Below are 24,675 nucleotides of genomic sequence, written 5' to 3' on the forward strand. Positions count from 1 at the left end.
GGCCTGTGCTCTGTATTTTGTGCTGGGAGCCAGCATGGTTTATCTCTATATTTGGGCCTGCCTACCTAACTCTGCTTGCCCCCCCCCCCCCTACCCCCACCCCCCCCCCCCGCTCACCCAACTGCCTCTCTCTCTAAATACCTGTCTCGCCCCATGTCCCCACCTCTCTCTCCCTGTTTTGTCATCTCTCTTCATCCCTTTCCATCTCTCCTTGACCCTTCCTCCCCCCGTGTCTCGATATCGCCGTCTCACTTTTTTCTCACCTGCCCACATGATGTGCTTCTCTGCCTGTCCATCTTTACCTGTGGCATTTAGCCTGCCTTGACCTCCACCAATGACAGCACATTTAACACACCGGCAACAATGACAGTTCATTTAACCTGCCTCTACCACCGATGACAGCTACTCCACTAGCACACCCTTAGGCAGCTCTAGCGACTCTCACAGCCTGCCACCCTCCACCAACGCGAGGCGCATGCGATTAGTCACGTCGGCGCGGTGTTAATGAAGAGACCAGGAAGTGTCGTTCTCTCCTCATCGGGCTACGGCGGTGCTATCTCTGTCACAGACACACACGTACATACACGTCCACCATGACACATTTACACTTACACTTTACACATTTACACTGACAAATTTACACTTTACACATTTACACCAGAAAAAGACAACACGCACCTATCATGACAGAGGCACTTTCAACATGTCAGGCAGACAAAACAAAAATGTGTCATCCCTTCTGACAACGAGAGAGCATCAGTCAGATGAGCCTATTTCTGCCCCACTACAATCGGGTGTGTGAAATGAGCGTTCTATGTCATTGATGTGGCAGGTAGACACTACACACTGTCAACCCCTCCCACCCCCCACCACCCCCCCCCCCCAAAAAAGAAAGTGGCCCGTGTTTTGCGAAGTCTGTTTTTTGAAGTCTCCTAGAAAAAGGAATATCCTATTTTCGGCGTCTCATCTACATTTCAAAGAGTGCGCAAAACATCATTTGTACCCGTTTACTCATTTGACGTGCCTTCCACCTGAAGTTCCACCTCGGGAGTTGTCGCACGGCAGCTATCCTCCGGCTGACCGTACGCCGACAACATGGTGTCCTCATCCACCAACACATGCACTCCCTCCCTGAACTACGGCGCAGCGGCCGAAAGACCAGAGACAACCGCCACATCCGTCGGCAAACTTAGCACCCACTCTCTCATAGCACTGATCTGGCCTGGGGGAAGGGAAAGGAGGGAGGGGGGGCTTTCCGCTCCACACACTGGGCTGTATGGCTGCAGCAGGCCAGTCTGTGCTGCCCCCCTTCTCGCCTTCCCTCAGAGCTACACCTGGGACAGCTGTCTGAACACCCCGGTACATTCTAACGTCGCTAACAACCTCTGCTTTATCCAAGTGTCAGGTTAACCCACTTTCTGGCCAGCAGAGAGTGTCTGTGTGAGAAAGAAAGCGAGAGAGACCAAGTGTGTGCATATATATATGTGTGCGTGTGTGTGTGAGAAAGAGAGCGAGAGATATTGAAAGTGTGTGTGTGGGTGAGAGAGAGAGATTGAGAGTGTGTGTGTGTTTCTCGTTAAAAGCTTGTCCAGCTCTCCACAAAGGAATTGTTATGTTTGGGCAGAGTAAGCCAGGCAGAGTGAGCCAGAGAAAATATGGGCCAAACATTAAATCACCAGTGTGGTGATTTTTCTTTTTAATTGAATGACTGAGCTGCCTTTCCCAGGGAACTTAATGTAACGCGAGTGTGTGAGATGAGCCATGGTTTGTCCCCCCTCCCTCCCTCCCTCCCTCCCTCCCTCCCTCCCTCCCTCCCTCCCTCCCTCCCTCCCTCCCTCCCTCCCTCCCTCCCTCCCTCCCTCCCTCCCTCCCTCCCTCCCTCCCTCCCTCCCTCCCCCCCCCCTCCCTCTCCCTCTCTCACACACACACGCATGCTACACCCGACATACATAGAAAACCACAAGTACTCCTAGGCCTGCATCACACCTTTTATTGGAAGAGCATACATCCAGTTGGGTTCCCTGCTGGGAGCACAGAGGAGGAGGAGGAAGAACAGCAAGTCAGACCTACCTGGAGCGGAACATTATGGAACTAGGCTGGTGTCACTGGTACCTCAAGACCAGACTGGTACCAGTCACCACACTGGTGTCACTGGTACCTCAAGACCAGACTGGTACCAGTCACCACACTGGTGTCACTGGTACCTCAAGACCAGACTGGTACCAGTCACCACACTGGTATCACTGGTGCTACAAGACCACACTAGTATAATTGGTAGCACAAGATTCCTCCGGTATCGCTGGTACCATAAGACCAGACTGGTCTTACTGGTACCAGTCACCAATTCTGGTAGCAGACACCTAGCTTGGTTCTACATCTGTTGCTGTGTGCTTTATTTCTACTCTATTCTACTTCATTCTATTGTATTCTATTCCATTGGTTTCTACTGTACATTTTGTTCTTTAATCTACTCTACTTTAGCTAAGTAATGGTATATGAGTGGCCTAAAGCACATAGGGAGACCTGCAGCCAGGCTGAGCTCAAACTCAGAAAGAGGTGTAATCCTGGTTAACTCCTCGATATCTCTGAGCATGTGCAGATAGGCATCGTACCCCTGGCAGAAGGTTAATGAGGTTAAATACAGATACCTAACACCGTAGCCTCAGCGCTGAAAGACAAGGCGATTACAAACTAATGCCGGACGAAAACGATGATGTCATCATGCGACAGTTTCTCCCCGTGACCTCCTCTTCCTCCTCTGCGATGAAGACTCGACCGCCGCCACTGCTGAGAGCAGAGAGCGGGGAAAACAGAGGACACCCAAAAATGTTCCGTCCGGTTTTCCACAACGACAGTGTTTGCACGGGGGTGGGAGAGATGTTGGGGTGGGGGGGGGCGTCTGCGAGGGGGTTCCACTGCCTAACGGGCCGCCCTCAATCTGCTTTTGCTTTGGCCGAGTCCAGACAACCTGGGAAACACAGAGAGGAACTCAGAGCACGCTGGAATGACAGCTCTAACATCACGGCTACAGGATGAGATAAATACTTGACGTAGTTTCAACCACTTATCTATACACGTGGACAAATGTCATTTTTACATGTACAGTTCTGTATATTTACCGTGCATCTGAAAAGTACTCACAGTGCTTCACTTCTATTACTTTTGCCACATGTTCTTATGTTACAGCCGTATTCCCAAATTGATTTCATTCATGTTTTCCCTAAAAGTTCTACACACAATGCCCCATAATGATTTTGTTGTACATAAGTACAACATTGTCTGGTCTGATGAAACAAAGATGGAACTATTTGGCCTGAATGCCAAGCGTCATGTCTGGAGGAATCCAGGCACTGCTCATCACCTGGCCAAGACCATCCCTACAGTGAAGCATGGTGGTGGCAGCATCATGCTGTGGGGATGTTTTTCAATGGCAGGAACTGGGAGACTAGTCAGGATCGAGGAAAAGATGAATGCAGCAATGTACACAGACATCCTTGATGAAAACCTGCTCCAGAGGGCTCTGGACCTCAGCCCGGGGAGACGGTTCATCTTCCAACAGGCCAACGACCCTTAGCACACAGCCAAGATAACAGAGAAGTGGCTTTAAGACAACTCTGTGAATGTCCTTGAGTGGCCCAGCCAGAGCCCAGACTGGAACCCCATTGAACATCTCTGGAGAGATCTGAAAATGGCTGAGCACGGACGCTCCCCATCCAACCTGATGGAGCTTGAGAGGTGCTGCAAAGCAGAATGGGAGAAACTGCCCCAACATAAGTGTGCCAAGCTTGTAGCATCATACCCAAAAGACTTATGGCTGTCATTGCTGCCAAAGGTGCAGGTCCCCCCACCACAACACTGACGTGCCGCGGTTGGCGCCCTCTGCTGGTAGTGCATTTGAAGCTCAGGCACAGCGGGCGGGCTAATTTAAATGGACGCTCTTGGGAAACGACCGCACCTCTCCTCATGCCGCCCTAGGCGGCTGCCTATGTCGCCTATAGCAAGGATCGGCACTGCAAAGGTGCTTCAACAAAGTATTGAGCGGATGTGAATACTTATGTACGTGTTCTATATTCATTCTTAATATTTGCTAATCCATAACAAATATGAAACAAACCTTTTTCACCTTGTCACTATGGGGTATTGTGTGTAGAATTTTGAGCGGGAAACATGAGGCTGTGAATACTTTCCGGGTGCACTGTATCGCTCAAACAGTGGTAGCCTCCTTTGCAAAGCTTAAATATTCCAATCCTGGCCATTTGTGATTCCCTGTGACCACACACACCACACACACACACACACACACACCTCTGCTGGAGGGGTCCCAGATGCAGGTGTTGAGGATGTCCCCCAGGACGTAGTAGAGGCAGAGGAGGAGCGTGAGGCAGGAGAAGAACAGCACCCTGGCCAGGGGGCCAATGTACTCCAGCAGGGGGTACACCCACACCCCCGTCACATGGTGCACCCAGCACATCCTACACGGGACAGGGACAGGAGCCAGTGAGCGTTGTCGTCCTCTCGTCGTTTTCCCGTGAGAGAGAAGAAAGATGGATTGGGCAGGTGTGGGTGGGAGGGGGGCGGGGGGCGGCGACTGTGGAGGAGATTCCATACTACGCCTACTGTCTGGCTGTCTGCAGTGTTCCCTGTTCTGGGGAGGGTCAGTGTATAGTACGCCTCCACAGTCTGTCTGTGTGTCTGTGTGTGTGTCTGTCTGTCTGTGTGTATGGCTGTCGGAAAGGGAGCCCAGTCTGTCGACTCAAGTGGGATGGTGGATAGAAACCAGACTGGAGCAGATATATTTATGTAAAATTATACCTCCTCCAGTCTGGTTTCAGACCATCTAACCAACACTCCCAACCAATATTTCACATAACCAGAATGGAGGTTTAATTTTACACATACATATATACATAAAGTATTTACATATATATATATATATGTTTACATATATATATATACATGCATATACACATGCATACATACGTTTGTACATGTAAACAAAGCTAATATACTGTATATTATTAATATTTGAATGTCATGTTAATGGATTATATAGAACATATAGTGAATAGAGTCCCATTCAATTTCCCTTCTTGCCTTTTCCTACAGTGGGTTGTGAAGTACAATGTATACTGAGGCTTCCATGGACTGGGCTGGCTGGTGGAGGTTTACACCCAGAGGAGAGCAGCAGACCATGTCCGCTGAGAACCCCAGGGATGGACAACACCGGCGATGACGAGGTCATCTCAGAAGGTGACATGATGCACACGATGTCAAGGGTTTACCAGAAACCAGGCCTGGGCCACTGGCTGCGAGATTTGCGACAATCACAACCTCTTCGAGATTTCGGTAAACACTTGAAGCAGTCGCAGAGGGCTCTTCTGCCGCCTTCGGGTTCTTATGGTGATCACACTACAGCTAATGACCTGTCATTCAGTCGGTCGGCTAGTTGGTCAGTCAGCCAGTTAAGCCGTTCACTTGACCCTACCATGTAGCACACATTCATCAATGGACCTAATTAAAACCAATTAGGGTTGGTCATTAAAACGCTCAAGTGGTTTGTGGACAACATTTGATAAGTGTTTTCTGTGCTTGTGTTCCATCTGACGTTGCAGTGGCGTGCATACAAGGCTGTTCTGTAAGTCAGTTATGATGCATTTCACGGAAATATCCCCTTCGAGGCTAATCAAACGATTAAGCTGCATTTATATGGCGCTGAATGGAGCTGAATGGCTTCATCAGCTGTGACAGAATGGTTACATAGTTGATTTGTGTCCAACCGCCTTGATTGCTGTCACCATTTGTGTATGTGTGTGTGTGTGTCTAGGAGTGTCTTGTTTGCTTGGAGGCGCGCACGCGAGCACGTGTCTGTGCCAGTGCATGTTTATGACAGTTGGAGTACCGTTCGGTGACTTCTGTTGCCAAAGACAACTTTCCGGCTCTTTCCCTCCATCTACTCCCTTTTCACTCCTCCCATCTCCCCCTCTCTCTCTCTTCTACCCTCTCTATCCTCCGTTCACTTGCTTTTTTCCAGCTAGGTAATCCCCGTTCTAAGTCCGCCTATGGATTTAACAACCCCCCCTGCATTTTCCCTCCTCCCCCCCGCCTCTCACTGTCTGTCAGATACAGCTTCCCTGACCCTGCGAGACTCCACTCTCAATCCTCTTAATTTCCCCTTGCGGATTAGGACTCAGCGAAGTGTGTGTGTGTGTGTGTGTGTGTGTGTGCGCGCGTGTCTCGACTAATGCTGATACCTCCGTTTTTTTGCCTCACTGGTATCAAAACACACAATGACATGCTCGTCTTATTATTTCATCCCAGCAAATAGATCTCCACAAATATGGCCAGGTAGGAGAAGCTTCTCTCTAACTGCAGGTTAGGTCTGACACTTCGCATCAGAAGTACAGCTGGACATGTGCCTTAATACACTTTCCCCTACTTGTAACAACATTAAAGGACGTAATAACAAGTGCAGGGCTAGCTGGGGGTAGTTTGGATGCTTACAATACAGACATGAAGCGGTTATGGAGCAAGACTGTGCTATGGCACAGGATGCAGTACCCACCATAGAACGTATCCTACTGCGAAGGTGCACACGGCTGCCAAGCCGCTAGGCCTGCTGGGATACTGGTGGTGTGTGGTCCTCATCTGGATGATGATGAAGGGCAGAACCGTGGTGTGCTGGGCGGAGGGAGGGAAAGAGACGGGCGTGGGAAGGGAGAGAGAGAGATAGCGGGAGAAAAAGAGAGAGTGGTTAAGTGGTGATGGTAGACAGTGACAGTAATTCTTGTTTCTCAGTTATAAGATCACAAGAAGGATGTCATGGTTTTTCCCTACCAAATAATACAAGCCCATCGTGTTAGCATGCCATTCTACTAACCATTCTAGATTAGATATCAATTCAAAGTAAAACATTAAAATACTGTTAATTTAAGAATGACATATTTCATGATCATCATCTTCGAATAACATGTCTGTCCTCAAAGTAGAGTATTCTGTAATACTGTTAGCTAATACTCATTTACAGTATAGTGCTAGCTTTGTGAGGAGAAGATTAGCATCCCCTCTTTTTATGCTGGGGGGGTTCGATCATTGTTCAGGACTTCTTGCTGGCACATTATTAGAAACCAAGGAAAGCAAGCTAACTGTCTGACAGGTTCCAGTTGGGTGGCCAAAGGCGAGAAAACCTGACTTGCGTAGCAGCCAGCGAAGGCATTTGCACCGAAACACACTTCAAAGTCTCTGCCCCACCCTTCCAGCAGGCGTCAGTGTTGCCGACCAGTTTGCTCCTCACACCCCTCCCTCACTAGTCTGCCCTCGACTGACTTGGTCTGGGCTCAGGACTACAATAATGGAGGAAGTGCCTGGAGAGAGGCATCTCAGCCACGATGCACTCCTATCGCAATGTTGCACACGAACGAACAAACACAGCACCCGTGTGTGCACACACAGTGGCAGGGTCGAAGACGGTCTGACCGAGCAGGAATACAAAGTTCCTTGGGAATGTGTTCACGCTCGCACATACAGACAAACATGCACAAACACACGCACTCTCTCTCTCCCTCCCTCGGTTTCTTCTCAGAAGGATATGTTCTCCCTCATCATGTGACAGAATCTGTCTTTGCTTTTTACTCGTTTCTCCTTCTCCTGTCTTTCTTTTCTTCCACTCCCCGACCTTCTCTTTTTTTTTTACCTCTACTCCTCCACTTCCTGCTTCTGTGCTCTCCTTCCTGTTATTCTACTCCTCCACCTCTTCCTCTCCTTCCCCTCCTCCTGTCCTTCCAGTCCTCCGTCTCCTCCTCTTTCCTGGCTTCCCGCTCTTCCTCCGCCTCCTCGCTTCCCTCTGCTCTGCATCACTTTCTTCTCTTTCCCTTCGACTCCTCTGCCTCATCCTCCTCCTGTCTCCGTTCCTGCACCTCCCCTTCTTCTCCCCTCTTCCTTGACTGCACGTCCGGCTCCCGCTGCTCTCCTTCCTCTCCTCTCCTCCGCCGCCTCCTCTTTTTCTCTCCTTGACTTTTACTGCTCCACCTCTCTCTCTCTCTCTCTCTCTCCCTCTCTCTCTCCCCCCCCCTCTCTCTCTCTCTCCCTCTCTCTCTCCCCCTCTCTCTCTCTCTCCCTCTCTCTCTCTCTCTCTCCCCCTCTCTCCCTCCCTCTCTCTCCCTCCCTCTCTCTCTCTCTCTCTCTCCTCTTTCTCTCTCTCTCTCTCTCTCTCTCTCTCTCTCTCTCTCTCTCTCTCTCTCTCTCTCTCTCTCTCTCTCTCTGAGCCTCCTCCTCTGTTTCCCCCCCTCTCCTCCAGCCCCAGGCTTAACAGTGAGGATGTGCAGATGTAACAGCTGGAAGTGTAAATGAGGTAAGAGCTGCCTCATCCCCTCTGAGACTCGCGCATGCACAAGTGTGCGCACGTGTGTGTGTTTGTGCGCGCGCGCGAGCGTGTGTATGAGACAATGTGCGTGTGCCCAGTTTGTGTCGGCTGCCTCTGCCTGTTTAATGTTTCCTCACTCCACTTTCTCTCTGTCTCACACACACACAAATGCTTGCGCGCACACACACACACACACACCCCGCGCGCTTTCACAACGCACGCACGTGACCCAATGGCAAATGCTGAGGCAGGAGGAATCTATATTTACGCCAGACCATTAGATGGGAACCGTGATGTTTACTGATCAGATGAGAGATGAGGAGTAAAGGAGGGTGGAGGACTGGAGGGGAAGAGGAGGAAAGAGGAGAGGAGTGGCACAGGAAGGAGATGAGAATAGATGATGGGAGGGTTCGAGAAGGGCTAAAACCTCCCTCCAATAACAACCCTACACACTCACCACCATTATGCATAATCACATTTGACCATTCAGAGGCAGCTGGCAGGACTGAGACAAGCCTCTCTCTCATTCTTTCTGACAATGTTTATGAATTCATGAAATGGAGACGTTCTCATTGGCAGACACCCTGGCCCACGGACCAATCAGGGGATGCCCTGGAAAGAAGTCAGACCTCCACTTTCCCCACACGGAGCCAATTAGAGGCTCTGGTTCCCGACAGCAGGATTTCAGGTCTGCCTTGTGGCCTGGCAGGGATTTGAACCGACAACCCTCGGGTCTAGAGGACAAGGCCCGCTTTAGCTACTGCTGCTGCTCCCATTGCAGTCTGGCCCCATCCTGGTCTCGGTTGGGCTGAGTTGGATGTGTGTGTGTATGTGAGTGTGTGCATTTGTGAATGAGCGTGCGTGTCTGTGTGTTTTAAAGAGCCACTCGATGCCCACACACACCAACCACCGACGGTGCAAACATGCTTCAACATGACTGTCAGTCTGTTAAAACAGAGATGAACTGGGAAAGTTCTAGAGCTGGGAATGAACAGGAATGCGAATGGCAAAGTATGGGCATGTATGCATGTGTATGTGTGTGTGTGTGTGTGTGTGTGAGTGCCTAAAGAGGGGGGCCCACAGAAGAGATAAGGTGACTGACAGAACTCTCTCGCTCTCTCTCTCTCAAGGACGGGTGTAAGGTTACCCAATCATCAACCCCCTTCCACACACACACACACACACACACCAAAGTACCCTCACTCTCATTATACTGTATTCTATTACACCACAGGGAGCGCGGTATGTTACTGTCCCTCCTCTCCTCCTCCTCCTTTCTCGGTCGGGGGGGGGGGGGGGAGAGAGATGGATGACATGGCCTGACACCGCAACTTCTCTGGAGGGGAGAAGCCTTGGTCTCCGTCTAACTTTAGTCATAACTCCCCCACCCTCCCTCACCCCCCACATAGACTTCTCGCTCTCTCTCTCTCTCGCTCTCTCTCTCTCTCTCTCTCCCTCTCTCTCGTTCTCTCTCGCTCTCTCTCCGAGGTCTGTGGTTGGGTCAGGATGCCAGGGCTGTCTGAGTGACATCCCTCCTTTTTCTCCCTCCTTTTTCTCAACTGCTTGCCTCTGCCCAGAGCTGGAGGTCTATATCTGGACAGGCAGACTCAAATATACCACTTAGCACACACTCATGTCTGAAGATGCTTACAAGTTCTGGATGTGTACGTGTTACCAGAGGCCGTGGGTGATTTCGGTCTGAAATCTAGACTCTTGAGACCATCTCATTACGATGGAGCATTCTAGCACTCGCACACACACAAACGTATATCCTAGAACCCAAGAGCTCACACGCACACACCACAGGGTGTTATCCAATGCAACACGTCTGCTATCGCACCATACCTTCTGCCACCTCCACAGTCGTTCAGGCTGAAGAGACAGACAGAGAGAAAGGGAGAGAGGGAGGGAGAGAGAGAGAGAAAGAGAGAGAGAGAGAGGGAGAGAGAGAGAGAGAGAGAGAGAGAGAGAGAGAGAGAGAGAGAGAGAGAGAGAGAGAGAGAGAGAGAGAGAGTGAGAGAGAGAGAGAGAGAGAGAGAGAGAGAGAGAGAGAGAGGGAGAGAGAGGAGGGTGAGAGGGAAGTGTGAACACAGATGCTAGGTGTTTCTCGGCAACTAGACACGAGAAACACTTAGGGAAGTTTGTGATTCTATGAAAGAACAAACTGTCTCTTTTATTCTGTCATCACTCAGCGCTTACTCACTCCCTGAGCTTTACATTGGATTTGAGAACAATGGAGGGAACAAAAAAACACCAGCAGCCATCTTTTCAAGATGAGATGAGTCAATATTTTGCCAGTTGTTAAGGGTGATGTAGCACACTAGCTATGCAGCCTTACTGACTAAGTCTTGGCTTGAGGAAGCTTACAGAGCTAAAGCGAACCCAGCTAATTGTAGACTAGGATCAGGTTGGAGGAAGCTAGCAAGGCTAATGGCCAACCCGTACGTGATTGGGTGTGTGTATCCAGTAACTAGCATTACACAGTGTGTGACTGTGTGTATGTGTGCGTGTGTGTGTGTTTGTGTGTCCAGTAATATCAGTGTCCACCAACATGGATTAGGGCTTATTGATCTGGTGTAAGAGTTGCAGTGCATCTCCTCTGACCAGGGGAAATAACCGAGCACAGAGTACGTAAAAGAGATCAGAGAGATTGTTTTCCCAGAAAGGATCAATACCATTGTACTTTCCCATCTTGCTTTGCTCTCTCCCTCTCTTTTTCTATCGTGCTCTCGTTCTCCCTTTCTCTTGGCTTCTTCTTTTTCCCTCTGACTTCCCTCTCTTCCACTCCAGGTTATTGCTTGTCCTCTGGCTAACTGAATCTGTCTCTCTCCAACATCTGTTCTCCTGCTTTGACCTCTCTCTCTCTGTCTCTCTGTCTCTCTCTCTCTCTCTCTGTCTCTCTCTCTGTCTCTCTGTCTCTCTGTCTCTCTCTCTCTCTGTCTCTCTGTCTCTCTCTCAGGCCCTCTCTCTCCCTCTTTGGGTCTCTGTCTACCTGCCTTTCTTTCTTTCTTTCTTTATCTCTCTCTTTCTCTCTCCCTCTCTCTCTCTCTCTCTTTCACACACACACACACACACACACACACACACACACACACGCACGCACACACACACACACACACACACACTGGCAAGGTAACCAGCTCAGGTAAAATCGGATTCCTTTCTGCTGATTCTCCTTCCCAAAGTTCCATGCATACTGTGCACGTGTGTGTGTGTGTGTGTGTAAGCAGAAGAGAAAGGGTAGATGAGAGTGCACACGCTAAAGACTTTAACAACCTGTAGATTCTCTGTTTTCACTTAAACAAGGTCAGTCTCCAGTCAGAGAGCGTTTCCCTTTCAGCTGAGTCCGCAGTTACAGACAACGTCTGGTAATCACTCACGCCCAAAGACTAGACACACACACACACACACACACACAAAGAGTCTTGTAATCTCTCATGCTCACCACAGAAATAAAAAAGCCTAGCCTTTAACAAACAAACATGCATACCGGCACATCCCTTAACACACGCACGCACGCACACACGCACACACTTTAGTAAGACGTGCGTGATTAGAGCCCTCCCAATGTGGATGACAGGCAGCACAGTGCCTATACACACCACCTCTTCTCATCGCCTGTGTGTGAGTGTGAGTGCCTGCGTGTGTGTGAGTGTGTGTCTGCGTGTGTGTGAGTGTGTGTCTGCGTGTGTGTGAGTGTGTGTCTGCGTGTGTGTGTGTGTGAGGCCATAGCTCCAGGGTGTTGAGAGGAGGGTAAAAAGGCCTCACAGTGGGAGAGATTAGACCGAGACACCTGTCACCTCCTTGACACCCCCCCCCCCTCGCCCCCCCCCCCCCGAATGAATCGATCAACTGAGTCATTTTACAGTACAAATGCTGCGTTGTTGCTGTGGAGTGATTTATGTTTGAGTGTGCTATGCTGCTAGATGCGACATATGTGAAAGGTTTATAACTTAAAGGGTCAGAACTAGCAACATGACATGACCAAGCATTTCCTACAAAATAGCATAAAAGTGTAACTTAACTTTTTATACCCCTATAGGCTATGACCATGTTTGGTTAATTCTCATGCATGGCTAAATTAATCCATCCTGGGCTCAAATGTAATAAGACAAGTTAGCCTATAGATAAAAGGGCCTCTGAAACATGCATATGGGTGTTTCTACGGTTTCAAAATTATGAGAAAAAAAAACAAAACACTTTCATCTGCTTATCTGCACGATTTAGAAACCACGCGTACGCTATGTCAGCGTGAAATGTCAACAATGTGGCCGAAAAGTGGAGAGAGATAACATGCATAAATAACAACAGCTCACCAATGGTTATTTGTTAGCGTATCGATTAAGCGATGACGCCTATTTATTTTTCGGGCATCAAAGAAGCAGTTCATTTGCACCCGTTTTCCCAATTCAGCTCTGGAGGACCAACAGCTGTACCAGGGGAAGTGGTGGCCAACTTCTATATGAGCAAATGAGTCTTATTTGGAACGAGAGAGACGTAGAGGGAGACCGAGACAGAGAGACAAGGGACAGCGACAGGGAGAGAGGGACAAAGGCAAAGTGAAGCAGCAGAGACTGAGAAAAAAAAGCCCAACAAAGACTTGACATCCACAAACACACACACAGATTTGTATTTATATTATCTACTTACAAATACTACGCTTTGTGTAGCTCCTAAATGAGAATCATGTCAAGAGAGAATATTCTTTGAGGATTTCTACAGACACAGACCATAGCGCCTCAAATAACCTTTTTGAAAATTGTTTATTGTAAGATCTGAGTCACAAGATAAATGAATTAAAGACACACACACAGAGAGAGAGAGAGAAACAGGAGGGACATTAACTCGTCTCCCACGGCACCCAACAGAATACCTCCCATTATGCTCTTCCTTTGAGAGTGCTTCGCTTGCCAGCCTCTCCTTTTCTCTCCTCTCTCATGACAGTAGCAAGCAGTCCTTTCCTCAGGAGCCCTCTGGGGAGGGCTGTTAGATATTTACTTGTTGACGTGTGTCAGCTTGCGTGCGCGCCTCTCATCTCCCGCGCGTGTCCCTTCTCTCCCTCTATGGCTGCGTCTGCACGTGTGAGCGGCTTTCAACCTGGGTTCCTCTCAGTGGGTGGGTGGGTGGGGGGGGGGGGGGGGCGGTTGGAGGGGGGGGGTGTACTAGCACGGTGTGTTTTAGCAGACGGTAGCGAGCTGACAGCTCTCCAAGAGTGGGCTCAAAGGGGGACGAGTTGAAAAGGAGAGGTGGTGGTGGAGGGGGCTAGCCTCTTGCTGACACACTGCCTGTGAGACAACCACCCCTAAGCGATGTCGACGGGACTGCCCTATGCGTGGGGGCTCTAATTGTCAGAGCGATACGACGAAAGGCATGTTCAGACTGCGGCGCACAACCCGTGCTATAACGACGTCAAAATACACACGCACCCGCCCACACACTAACACACGCGCGCAGACTGTCCCGGCTCCTGTGAAATCATGCTGGTTTTTTCGACATCTGTTGTCTCTGAGGTAAAATCGCCTCTGATGGCGAATTTGCACATTCAACAACAAACTATTTTAAGTTGAACCTGTCGTTTACGCGTTTGAAGGCGACCCTAATGTCCAGCGAGTTTCTGCATAAGTGAACAGGATGTTTGTTTCATGAAAGGGAGGAGTCTCTGATTCTACAGTAACACACACTGGGTTGGACAGGTGTGTGCTGAGTGTACAGGCGTGTGTGTGTGTGTGTGTGTGTGTGTGTGTGTGTCTGTGTGTGTGTGTGTGTGGACAGTGAGAATAGGCTTTTAAGGCTGTGTGTGCAGACAGGCAAGAGTGTGTGTGTGTGTGTGTGTGAGAAGGAAGACAGGTGGGTACAGAGAACTGTGTATGCCGAGAGACAGAATTGTGTGTGTGTGTAATTCTTGGGCCAAGGTAGGTGTTTATGGTTTTTTTTTTCTCAGCATTGTTTTGTATTGTTTCAAAATAGTTTCACCATAGTAACACGGATCTTCCGGAATACGCTAGTCCACGGCACTGCTGCCAAAAGATGAGATGATAAGTACCCATATAGGAGTCCCTTCCTCTTCCAGGTTCTAGAATTTAGGTCAACCTCATCTTAGCTTCGGAAAATAAACTCTTATCATGAAGGTCTACGGGCTGTGAGATATTGTGTTAGCACACAAGAGGGTTAGTCTCTCTGCTGAGGTCAGGTTTCTAACCGAGCTAAACAGCTGGATTTGAAAGATCACGACCACGCGAGAGTCCATCATGCCAAGCTGTCCGTTTGTACCCAAACCACTGTGGTTCGAACCAACCAGCATCTTATGAGAAACTACTGGCAGCTACAGGAGAGGTTCAAGTTAGCCGTGATAGACGGAGATGGACAGATAGTTTATCCAATCACTTTCCAGGTATTTCCTATATCCTCTTTTTGTCTTTCCCCCTTGTTGTCTCTCTCCCTTTCCTCCAATTTCTATCCCCCCCCCCATCTCTCTCTGTCTCTCTTCCACTTGTTCTTTCAGTCCCCCTACCCCCCCCCCCCCCCCCCCCCCCCCGTTCCGCCCAGTGCTGACTGTTGCGGCCGTGCGTCCTGCCAGACAGTCACGGCCCCTCAGGCCCCTCCCTCCTCCTCCAATGGGACCGGGACGCGGTTGTTGCCGTGGCGGCGAGCATAAACAAACACTGGCGGTACCATGGAATGCAGCATAATATTGACGATGGTGTAACTCCCCCCCCTGCCCCCCCCCCCCCCCCCATCCCCAGTCAGTGGCCCTCAGGAGCAGGTCCCAGATGGGCCGAGGGGTCCGAGCCCTAGCAACATCATAATCACAAACTCAACCAGATGAGATGACTACATGGAGGCGGCTATCACAGACACGTTTGCTTCGACTCGCTCTCTCTCACACACACACTTCTGGGATTAGCCTAGTCAGCAGTATTGCAGCCTGCGTTCTGTGTGTGGATCTGTATGTGTGTGTGGGAGTGCGTTTAAAGTATACATTGTATATCGTCATTGGATGGCCCTGATTTGGGGTCACAACAAAAGGCATATTTACCTAGCCGTTCCGATTTTTGGATTTCCCATTTCTATTTGCAACCAGTTATTCCAGATTTGTGTGTGTGTTGTTTCACCCCCAGAGCAGGAGTACGACTCTCTTGGGAGGGGTCACTAACGAACACGTCTTTCCACCACCTGCACCCTTGGCATATGGCTTCTCTCCCAGCCGCAAGGTGGATGGAACTCTCTGGAAGGAACGACAGAACTCAGAGGTCGCCTTCCGGTGATGGGGACATGAGGGCTCCCCAGTACCTCCCAGTACCGGGGACAGCGTCCCGCGCTGCCTCACGGCCAGGCTGAGATGGCCAGTTTAACTTAAGCTCATACCCAATCCCCACTCCGCTAATTAGCGCCTGGCTCCACAAAAGCTGGGCTGACAGGGCTCAGAGGAGGGTAGAGCCTCGAACCAGAGGGAGACGAGAGAGACAGAGAAACTGACACACAGAGAGAGAGAGGGAGGGAGACAGAGAGAGGGAGGGCGAGAAAGGGAGAGAGAGAGAGCCAAGAGACGGCAGTAGTACCACTCAATCGATTTAATTTTTGTTTTGTGTTTACCTCGTACAGGAGTGAACGGCCAACCAGGGTGGAAAAAGGCTCCCCAAAAGAACAGTTTTCTGTTAGTTGTTATTTGGGGTTCATTTCAATGCACCTGAGTGCAGTTAAAACTTGTTTTCAATCTCAGTCTACTGAATTGTATGCGTCTCGGCCAACTGAATCTCTGTGGGGTGCCACAGTGTGTGAGCGTGTGTTTGTGTGAGTGGAGTCTACAGTTGAAATCAGAATGACGGTTTTGCATATCGGCTCTGGTGGAAAAGCCATGGTTTATCTCCCACCTGATTTCAGGATTGATACATAGAACCATTTGCGTATCCATAGTTACTATCTAAATGACTGCTGGTTGAACAAATAGATCTGTACCCGGGATCTGCTCCGTAGCAGCAGAACACCGCCGGTAACTACTGCAGTCTGAATAAAGCTCAAATCTAAACTGACTGACAGAATCTCTTGGTGAGCAGACTGTGGACATTGTTACCTAGCGACCAGCCTGTGTGCTATTATCTTCGGTAAACGGTGACACTGGTGCAGGGGTTGGGGTAATGGAGGGGTCTGAGCAGTGGAGGGGGCTGGAAGGGGGCCTTGCTCTTGGGAAGAGCCCTGCTTAATACCTATTGTTTGTAAAACACAGTGGGAGACTACAGTCTACTGGAGTGAGGTAGGCTATACTATGTAACTGTGGAGTCGTCGAGTGGAGCTTAGCAGAGTAGAGAAGAACAGAGCAGAGTAGAGTGGAGGGGGAGTACAGAAGAAGTGAGTGGAGCACGGTGCGAATTACAGCGGGGTTTGGGGGGGTCTGACCCCCCCTAATTAAGACTCGGCCCTCCCCAAAAGAGGTCAAAACAACAGGTCGGGGGGGGGGGGGGGTCGATACACGCCCTGGAGAAGAAGTTGAGCCTCCAGATTGCCATTGTATATTTCGCACTCTGGAGTAGAGTCGAGTACAGGAGAATGGAAAAAAGCATAGTACGGTAGAGTGGAACAGAGTAGAGAAGACTTTTGCAGATTGTAACAGAGAGGAGCTAGCTGAGTAGAGGACAGCAGCGTTTCAAAGAGTATGGGCGCAAAGCTGAGTAAAATGTAGTACAATAGAGTCGAATCAAGTAGAATAGAACACAGCAAGCAGAGCACAGTAGACTAGAATCCAGTTAGCATGAGCAGAGCAGAATGTAGTAGACTGTATTGGCCCTGACCTGCCAGCAGCCATTCCACTTGATAACTCCTCACAGTGAACCAGATCACGGGCAGTGGTGGTGGGGCTCTACTGGTTGCTCATCAACTTATTTGACTATTTTTACAATATTAAGACTGTATAAACTGTTCATGCTATATCTAAGCAATGAGGTATGAGAGGCAGTACTTTATCGTCAATAGAGTATGAGTTCCTGGGTGTTGTTAGGCCCGACGCCCAGGAGTAGCTGAGGGAAAATAGTCCCGTACGTGTGGCCGTTGCTATGCAACGGACAAACAACATTGTGAACTTCACGTTGTTTAGCCTAGCTAGATCTCGCACCATCTCATTCATTCACATTGCTCAACAATGACAATGGGGCACTTTCAATAAGATAATATTTAATTTAAACATTAGGCCTAAACATTCCAAATCAATCATAAATGTTTCGTAGGTACTGGGTATATGCTAGCCAGCTACATATGCTGTAAACTAGATACGAGTGACTTGGGACTCGATAGACTAACATTAGGCTGTTGTTAAGGTTAGCTTCCCTGACAAAAAAGAAGTATACTTAATACTTAATCGAATGTTGCTAGTCTAGCTTGCTAACCAATAAATTGATGAACACGAGTACCTGTAGACAGTTTTTTTTTTCGGCAACTTTTTAGTTATTTTGAGTGCGCACTAATATGGAACTCTCCCCTTTAAGGTAAATGTAAACAGGTGTACAGTACTTTATGGCTCAATAAAGCACACCCCTTGACTCAATCTCAACCAATCAGAATGCTCCATTTCATCTACCCATATTATAATATGTTATATTTTATATTGAAAAGACATGGCACTGCTGTACACTACACTCTTTTCAATGACTCATACTTGTAGTCCTCTGTACCAGATCACTGGTTAGTTAATGGTTATTCTACATTACCTGTCGATTTACTTTTGATACGGCGTTCTATATAATTTGTGTATTTGTTTATTTTGTGTATAAATAAACAATGTTGATGCTGTAACGATGCAATTGAACCAAACTGATGAATAAAGTGCCTCTTTCTTTCTCTCTTTCTGCCTGCCTGTCGGTCTGTCTGTCTGTCTGTCTGTCTATCTGTCTATCTGTCTGTCTGTCTGTCTGTCTGTCTGTCTGTCTGTCTGTCTGTCTGTCTGTCGAGTAGCAGAGCAGATTACAATCAGTAAATAAAGAGTAGCATAGTACTTACCATGCCATGGTTCAACCACTGGGGTATGAAGCTGTCCAGAAGTCTGGGATACACCAGGTCTCTGTCATACAGGTACAGCGCCCAGAACATGGTCACCACAAACTGGAGAAGCACAAGAACATAGCAGAACATGGTCACCACAAACTGGAGAAGCACAAGAACATAGCAAAACATGGTCACCACAAACTGGAGAAGCACAAGAACATAGTAGAACATGGTCACCACAAACTGGAGAAGCACAAGAACATAGTAGAACATGGTCACCACATACTGGAGAAGCACAATAACATAGCAGAACATGATCACCACACACTGGAGAAGCATAAGAACATAGCAGAACTAGCAGAATTTCCAACTGCCCCCCAAATCTTCTCTCATCCCATATCTTCCCTTTCATCCTCTACTTCGGTTCCCTGGTCATCCATCAGCTTTTACTCCTTTCATCACATACTCCCCCCCCTCCCCCTCCTTGCCACTCATCTCCGTTTCCACCCATCTGCCTTCAGTATGCGGTTCAGTGCTGAGCTGGCGCACAGATCAAACGCACCACGGAGACAAGCGTGTAACTCAGGAAAACTGGCTTGGAACCAGGGGTGCGTTTGAAGAGTGAGCTTTAAACAGCAGGAGCCTCAGTGGTGGAATCCCACCTCCATATCCCTCCTGACAGGCCTAACAACTCCTCCCATCGGCCTAGTTAATCCGCCCACACTAGGATCATTTGTAGTCCTATTAGTGGGTCTCCAGGACAGGTAAGTGCCATGCCTGCCTCTTTGGCCTTTAATATAGTCATATGCAATACAGAGTTGGACTAGGAGCCGTCCTGCACTAACCAGGTCTGGTCTAGCATTAGGAGCGTGGGTTGGGATCTGTCAAAATTTTATGGAAAGCATTGAGCAGTGCCTCACCCTTCTTTACTGTACCAAGGAGAGAAAACAGCCTTTTTAATTTCCTCTGTGGGGGCAAGGTGTGAGTGAGGGGCACTCTGTGTGTGTGTGTATGTGTGAGTAGGTGTGTGTGTATGTGCATATATGTGTGTGTGTGTGCGCATACAAAGTTTGAGGAAATAGAGGTCTGAGGCCCAGTGGTTTATTTGGACAATCTAGACATTTCCACACTCTCAGCAGCCCTTTCAGCTCCGGGGTGTGTTTGCGTGTGTGTGTGTGTGTGTGCGCTCGTGTTTGCGTGCGGTCATCATCGCCCCATTGCCCTTTTTTGGAGAAACCACACCTGGGCCCGAGGCCTTGTGGAACTGGCTGTGGGCCAAACCAATGCGAGCCAGAGAGCAGGGGTGGAATTACCTGATCTGCCAGCTGGGGTGCAGACAGAACCATGTGAGATGCCCCTGTCTATTGTGCCCCCGATGGAACAATCTCCTCTTTCACCAGGAGGCTCTGGGAAGAATGGAGGGGGCCTGGACAGAGTGCCAGACACATTCACACCTGACCATGGATGGGGCCGTCAACACACACACACACACCAGGGCATGGAGAGCATACATTACCCCCGGTATCCTGTCGATGGGGGTAGGTTTCCCGTAGTGGACGGTGGCATAGCTGACAGCTATTGTGTGGTGTGTAATTTGTGCGTAACCCGACCTGTGTGCCCGGCACTCAGACGGCAGCTGTGCCAACGGAATCATCAAATGGCACACTGGTACCAAACAGTAACATGATTGGCTATGTGTGTGTTTCGGGGACAATGACGGTGAGCCACCATCCCTTGTTCTTTAAAGGACTCCCAAGCTCACCTAGGTGTAGGTGTGTGTGTGTGTGTGGTCACCGACAGGCTCCCTTCTCCTGTTCTCCGATGACTTGCGTGATCGAGGGGTCAACCCGAGGTCACGGCACCGGTCACATGACCTGGTTCCTCGAAACCCGGAAAGACTGAGGGCCTGGAGATGCACAGCCTATCGTTGAGAACACGTCACGCGCACACACACACACACACACACACACAACTCAGCACTCTCTCTCTACAGTAGAGCAGCTCCAGTATGCCAGCAGGGAGATGAAAGACAGCAGCACTTGCTTGGCCCCCGGCCTGGAAACAGAACACTGCCCCTCTGTGTCCGTCCGCCCACGACAAGGCAAACATTAGCCCGGGGCCTTAAAAAACACACACCAAAACATGGCCCCTGCCCCCTCGCCCCCCCCCCCCCCTCCATGGCACCTCAACACCCTCCTAAAGCCTCCCCTATCCCTCCACGACATCATCGACTCTCTCCCATGAACTTCTTTCCCTCCCCTCCACCCCCACGGGCCTCACCTCCCACGGCCGCCAGCAGCCTCCTACGTCACCAACCCTCACCAACCCCACCCTTACTACCTCAGCTTTGCCCCGACTGCCCCCCCCCCCCGAACTATTTACCCAATAACCAACTGTAGCCTTTACACCCCCACCCCGTCACCCACTACCACCACACCTACCCTCACACGAAACGGGCTTTTTGTGCGATTAAAACGCACAAGTAAAATGTGGATGTGATCGGTACAGAAAGCACCGTCTCCCCCCGCCCCGCCCCGACACACACACAGTCACGCAAAACACACACGCCGTCACATCTCCACCAGACGCCACACGAAACACAAGCCCGGGCACCTGATTTCAATATTTGACACGTCATTACGCGATGCCAATCAGTCTCACCGGGCCTCCTAATACAAACCTAGACCTCCCACCTGCCCCTTGGTTCTACCTCCGCCAAGGGGGAACAGACAGATCAACTCCTTGCTATTTGCAAAACAAACCGCAGACAGTGTGGACCTCTCAGATATGGCACCACAGACTAGACCACCCAGCGCTCACGAGAGCAACGCGGACGGCAAACGTTCACACGACTGTTTCGCCACACAGGAAGTTCAACCCACCACCCCGACGGGGAAGGCCAGCACGGACATCATCCAGTCTCGTAGGCCAATCAGCTTGCGGAGTTGTCTCTCTTGCTCCTGGCTCTCACAGCCTTTAGTGAGCAGGCTGGACAGGTCGGTCAGCACACAGACACCAAAGAACACAGCCTGGATCACCTGCAGGAGCAGAGGGAGGAACACGTGTTCAAACATATTATTCAAGTATATCATGCAAACCCCCCAAAAAAACATTTACAATGCTTAATGAGCATTATTATAGAATGTGTGGAATGCGTGGTAGAATGCATGACATGATGACTAGTCCCATTACACAGTTATATATTTTTGGGGGCATACAGTATTGCAGATTGTATGACTACCCCCCATCACATCACCTTACCCCCTTCCACACATAAATGTACAGTACACATACAAGCACACACACACACACACACACAGACCTCCTCTCTCCTATCACATGACTCCCTGTGTGACCCAACAGAGAGGAGTGGGGGCCATGCTCTGGCACAGCAGCTATCAGATGCCACCCCACACAGTGTGTGTGTGTGTGTGTGTGTGTGTGTGTGTGTGTGTGTGTGTGTGTGTGTGTGTGTGTGACTGTATGTGGGGTCCGGCTCGCCTGCTTAATAATGAAGGTGCATACATGAGAACAAACAGAGTGTGCCGCTTAGCTCATGGCATGTGTGTGTTTGTGTGTGTAGTCGTGTGCCTGATTGAGTGTGTATGTCACTGAACGACAGGCTTCACTAGTCCAGAGTCCCAGAGACTGTGGGCTTGTGAGACAGTTTCCACAGAGACAATCCTGACCCAGAACAACACAAGTTGCAGGAATACCCTCCCGAAGAGAGACAAGCTCATGGGAGGCTTGAAGAAAGACCGACCCCCCCAAATGTTGACGCTTCATAGATAGAAGCTGAAAAGAGAGTGGAGGCTGGTGAGTTGAAGAGCGATATAATGGAGTGGACTGTACTCTGGGGGTGACCGTGTCAAATTGGAATTTTTATGACCGCGCCTGGATTTCAAATCAAGCCAAAAAGGAATAACAGACACACACGCACACACGCACACTCACAGTCATGCTTCGTTGCTTTGTGTGAAAAGCTAGATGTTGTAATGGACGGTAACAAAACAAGTTTATGGGCGTTATTGCATTTAGCACCGTGGCAATAAAAGGCCCTAGTAAAAAAAGGCTTCAGAAAAAGGCCTTCTAATACGGGAAAACATGAGTCATAAGCTGACAGACTGACAGACCAGCAGGAGCTGTGAAAATGTGTGTGTGTGTGTGTGTGTGTGCGCGACAGTGGCGATTTCTTTAAGACTGCGAGGGAAGCTCAGCTTCCCCCTAAAAAAATAATGGTCAAATATTTACTATTGTGTTAAAACACGTTGACTCATTTCCTTCTCATACATTCCCGTAGCGCTAGAGTGCATTTCCCTGTTGAAGCTCAGCTTCCATCGACTTCAATGGGGCTGCTTTGAACAGTTTTTTTCAGTATTCCGAAACGGTCATTGGATAAATGCTGCGATTATGTCCCGCCCTGGTAGCTCAGCGTCTCTGGGGGTGAATGGAGGAGTGGGCTGGCCTGGACGCTGGGCTTCCGCGTGATGATTGGAAGGTCTTTCGAAAGACTGCATCTCCTTTTGATTGACAGTGATTTTGTACTGTAAAAAGTCACCGAAGCTATTCGCGCTCAGTCCATTCGCGGATTTTGCAAGTGTAGTCGAAAGATATACAGCTGCAACCTATTTTTTGGTATTTGCCTGGCGAAATTGCTATCCAATTTTCATAATATATTTCATACAATTATACACCACATTCCTTGTTTCAGTTGAACTTAATTCCCACATTTCCTCCTTCGAGTTTAATATTGTTTTGTTAGATCATTCTTTCATTCATCAGTAGGCTAGGCTATTGTCGTAGGGGTTAACTAGCCAGTGAACAAGCCAAATAAATGGAACATTTTCATGATGTAGGCCGAAAATGAGTTTCCCCCTTTGAAAAACCAGCAGCACCACTGATGTGCGAGTGTATGTGTGTGTGTATTTGGGGGCTTGTTGAAGACGGAGAGACAATTTGTCTGCGTTCCCCAAATTCAATCTAGAGTAAAAATGTGATGAAACTATTAAACATGATGGAACAAGAGAACGAGACAGCACCCAAGAGAACGTAGAGCTGACATGTGTTTTCCTATTTCAATCTGTCTTTCGCTCATCTGACTTGGGATTCATTTAAACTCGTGATATAGTTATCTTCATAACATCATCCGGTACCCACAAGGAGGTTGCAGCACAACTAATTGTGATTGATGGTGTGATTACAGGCAACACTGCATCAACAATAGAGAGAAGCCGGCTTGCATCAGCAGCTGCCGGGAGAGGAGAGGAGAAAAGAGGAGGAGGGGGGTGGGCGGGGGGGTTGGATGAGTGTGAGCTTTAAAAGGAACACGTGCCCAAAAATGCGAACAATCCGTAACAATGCTGGATGAAACGCATTCCTCACAGGCTGCATATCCGTAACGGACATCATACAGGCGCACTCCTGGCCCGTTGAGGAACCGGGGGTTGGCGGTATCAACCGGAGGTAGGTTACTGATCCCGTAGCATCCATAGCATAAGCGATAGCATCCCTGAATGAACCCGGACTTGACAACAACAATGCGCACTTACCAGGTCTATGAACGTTAGAAACTTCCAGCTCCCGCCGTACGTTTGATGAGCAGGCATGTCAATAGCCTTGTAGTTGCAGAGGATGGAGAAATATGACAGAAGGATGGCAACCCTCAGCACCTGCGACGGAATGAGCGCCATATTTCCCTGCCCCCTCTTTTCCTGTTTTCTCCCGCTGTTTAGTTATGGGTTGGTGATGCCGTTAAGGGTCTCACGGTGGAGGGAGAGGAGGGGGAGGGGGGGGTCGTCGGATAGAACAGGGGTTGCCGGGAAGAGAGAGAGAGAGCAAAGAGAGATAGAGAGAGAGAGGGGGGTTGCGTAGCAAATGTGCGCGAGGAGTTTGCAGAAGGGGAGGGAGGATGTTGCCATAGAAACAGGGAATGCAGCTGTCTCTAACACTCCGAGAGGACCGCTCGCTGCAAAGCACAATTAAGATGAGCGGCCCCTCTATAAGGACGATGGCATCACCATGTTCAGGTTTGATAAATCCCCCCCACGTCTTCACCCTCTCTGGTGACATAGACCGCATACTATGGACATTTTGAGATGTGTCATAATATTGAATATAAGATATCAGAATATGGAGTAGCCTATCAACTAGGCAATTAAATGCATGAATCCGATCACAATAATTTGATTTCTGCACCCAGCGTTCACCTCATTTATTGAATCAGAATAGGTTCGCGCAGACCTCAGTGAGGTCACCTCACGCTAACTTATAGGACTGTTCGCGTTCAGCAATACTAGGCTCTACTGAGCGACTCCAGTTTAAAACGGCCGTTGCATGTTGTTAGT

General features: G+C 49.2%; 1 protein-coding gene across 1 annotated transcript; it reads right to left on the bottom strand.

Annotated features, from left to right (window-relative positions):
• Positions 1–1,988: 1,988 nt before the first annotated feature.
• On the bottom strand, positions 1,989–24,091 carry aig1 (androgen-induced 1 (H. sapiens)). Its single transcript, XM_084699435.1, has 6 exons — positions 23,881–24,091; positions 21,214–21,369; positions 18,347–18,448; positions 6,563–6,678; positions 4,306–4,472; positions 1,989–2,968 (listed from the first exon to the last, which is right to left on the bottom strand). Exons 1-6 carry the CDS (start codon positions 24,019–24,021, stop codon positions 2,934–2,936), a joined length of 717 nt encoding a protein of 238 aa, XP_084555561.1. The 5' UTR covers positions 24,022–24,091; the 3' UTR covers positions 1,989–2,933.
• Positions 24,092–24,675: the final 584 nt, after the last annotated feature.

The sequence above is a fragment of the Hypomesus nipponensis genome, chromosome 6, assembly GCF_054491055.1.
Source record: "Hypomesus nipponensis isolate SF chromosome 6, ASM5449105v1, whole genome shotgun sequence".
In the NCBI taxonomy this organism is placed as follows: domain Eukaryota; kingdom Metazoa; phylum Chordata; class Actinopteri; order Osmeriformes; family Osmeridae; genus Hypomesus; species Hypomesus nipponensis.

What these genes read in the sequence shown, in the direction of transcription:
- aig1 (XM_084699435.1), bottom strand. Translation starts at nt 24,021, where the DNA reads ATGGCGCTCATTCCGTCGCAGGTGCTGAGGGTTGCCATCCTTCTGTCA. An exon ending in TTCTAACGTTCATAGACCTG is followed by an intron (nt 21,370 to 23,880) that starts GTAAGTGCGCAT and finishes CTGCTCCTGCAG; the next exon opens with GTGATCCAGGCTGTGTTCTT. An exon ending in CTGGGACCCCTCCAGCAGAG is followed by an intron (nt 2,969 to 4,305) that starts GTGTGTGTGTGT and finishes TGTGTTTCCCAG; the next exon opens with GTTGTCTGGACTCGGCCAAA.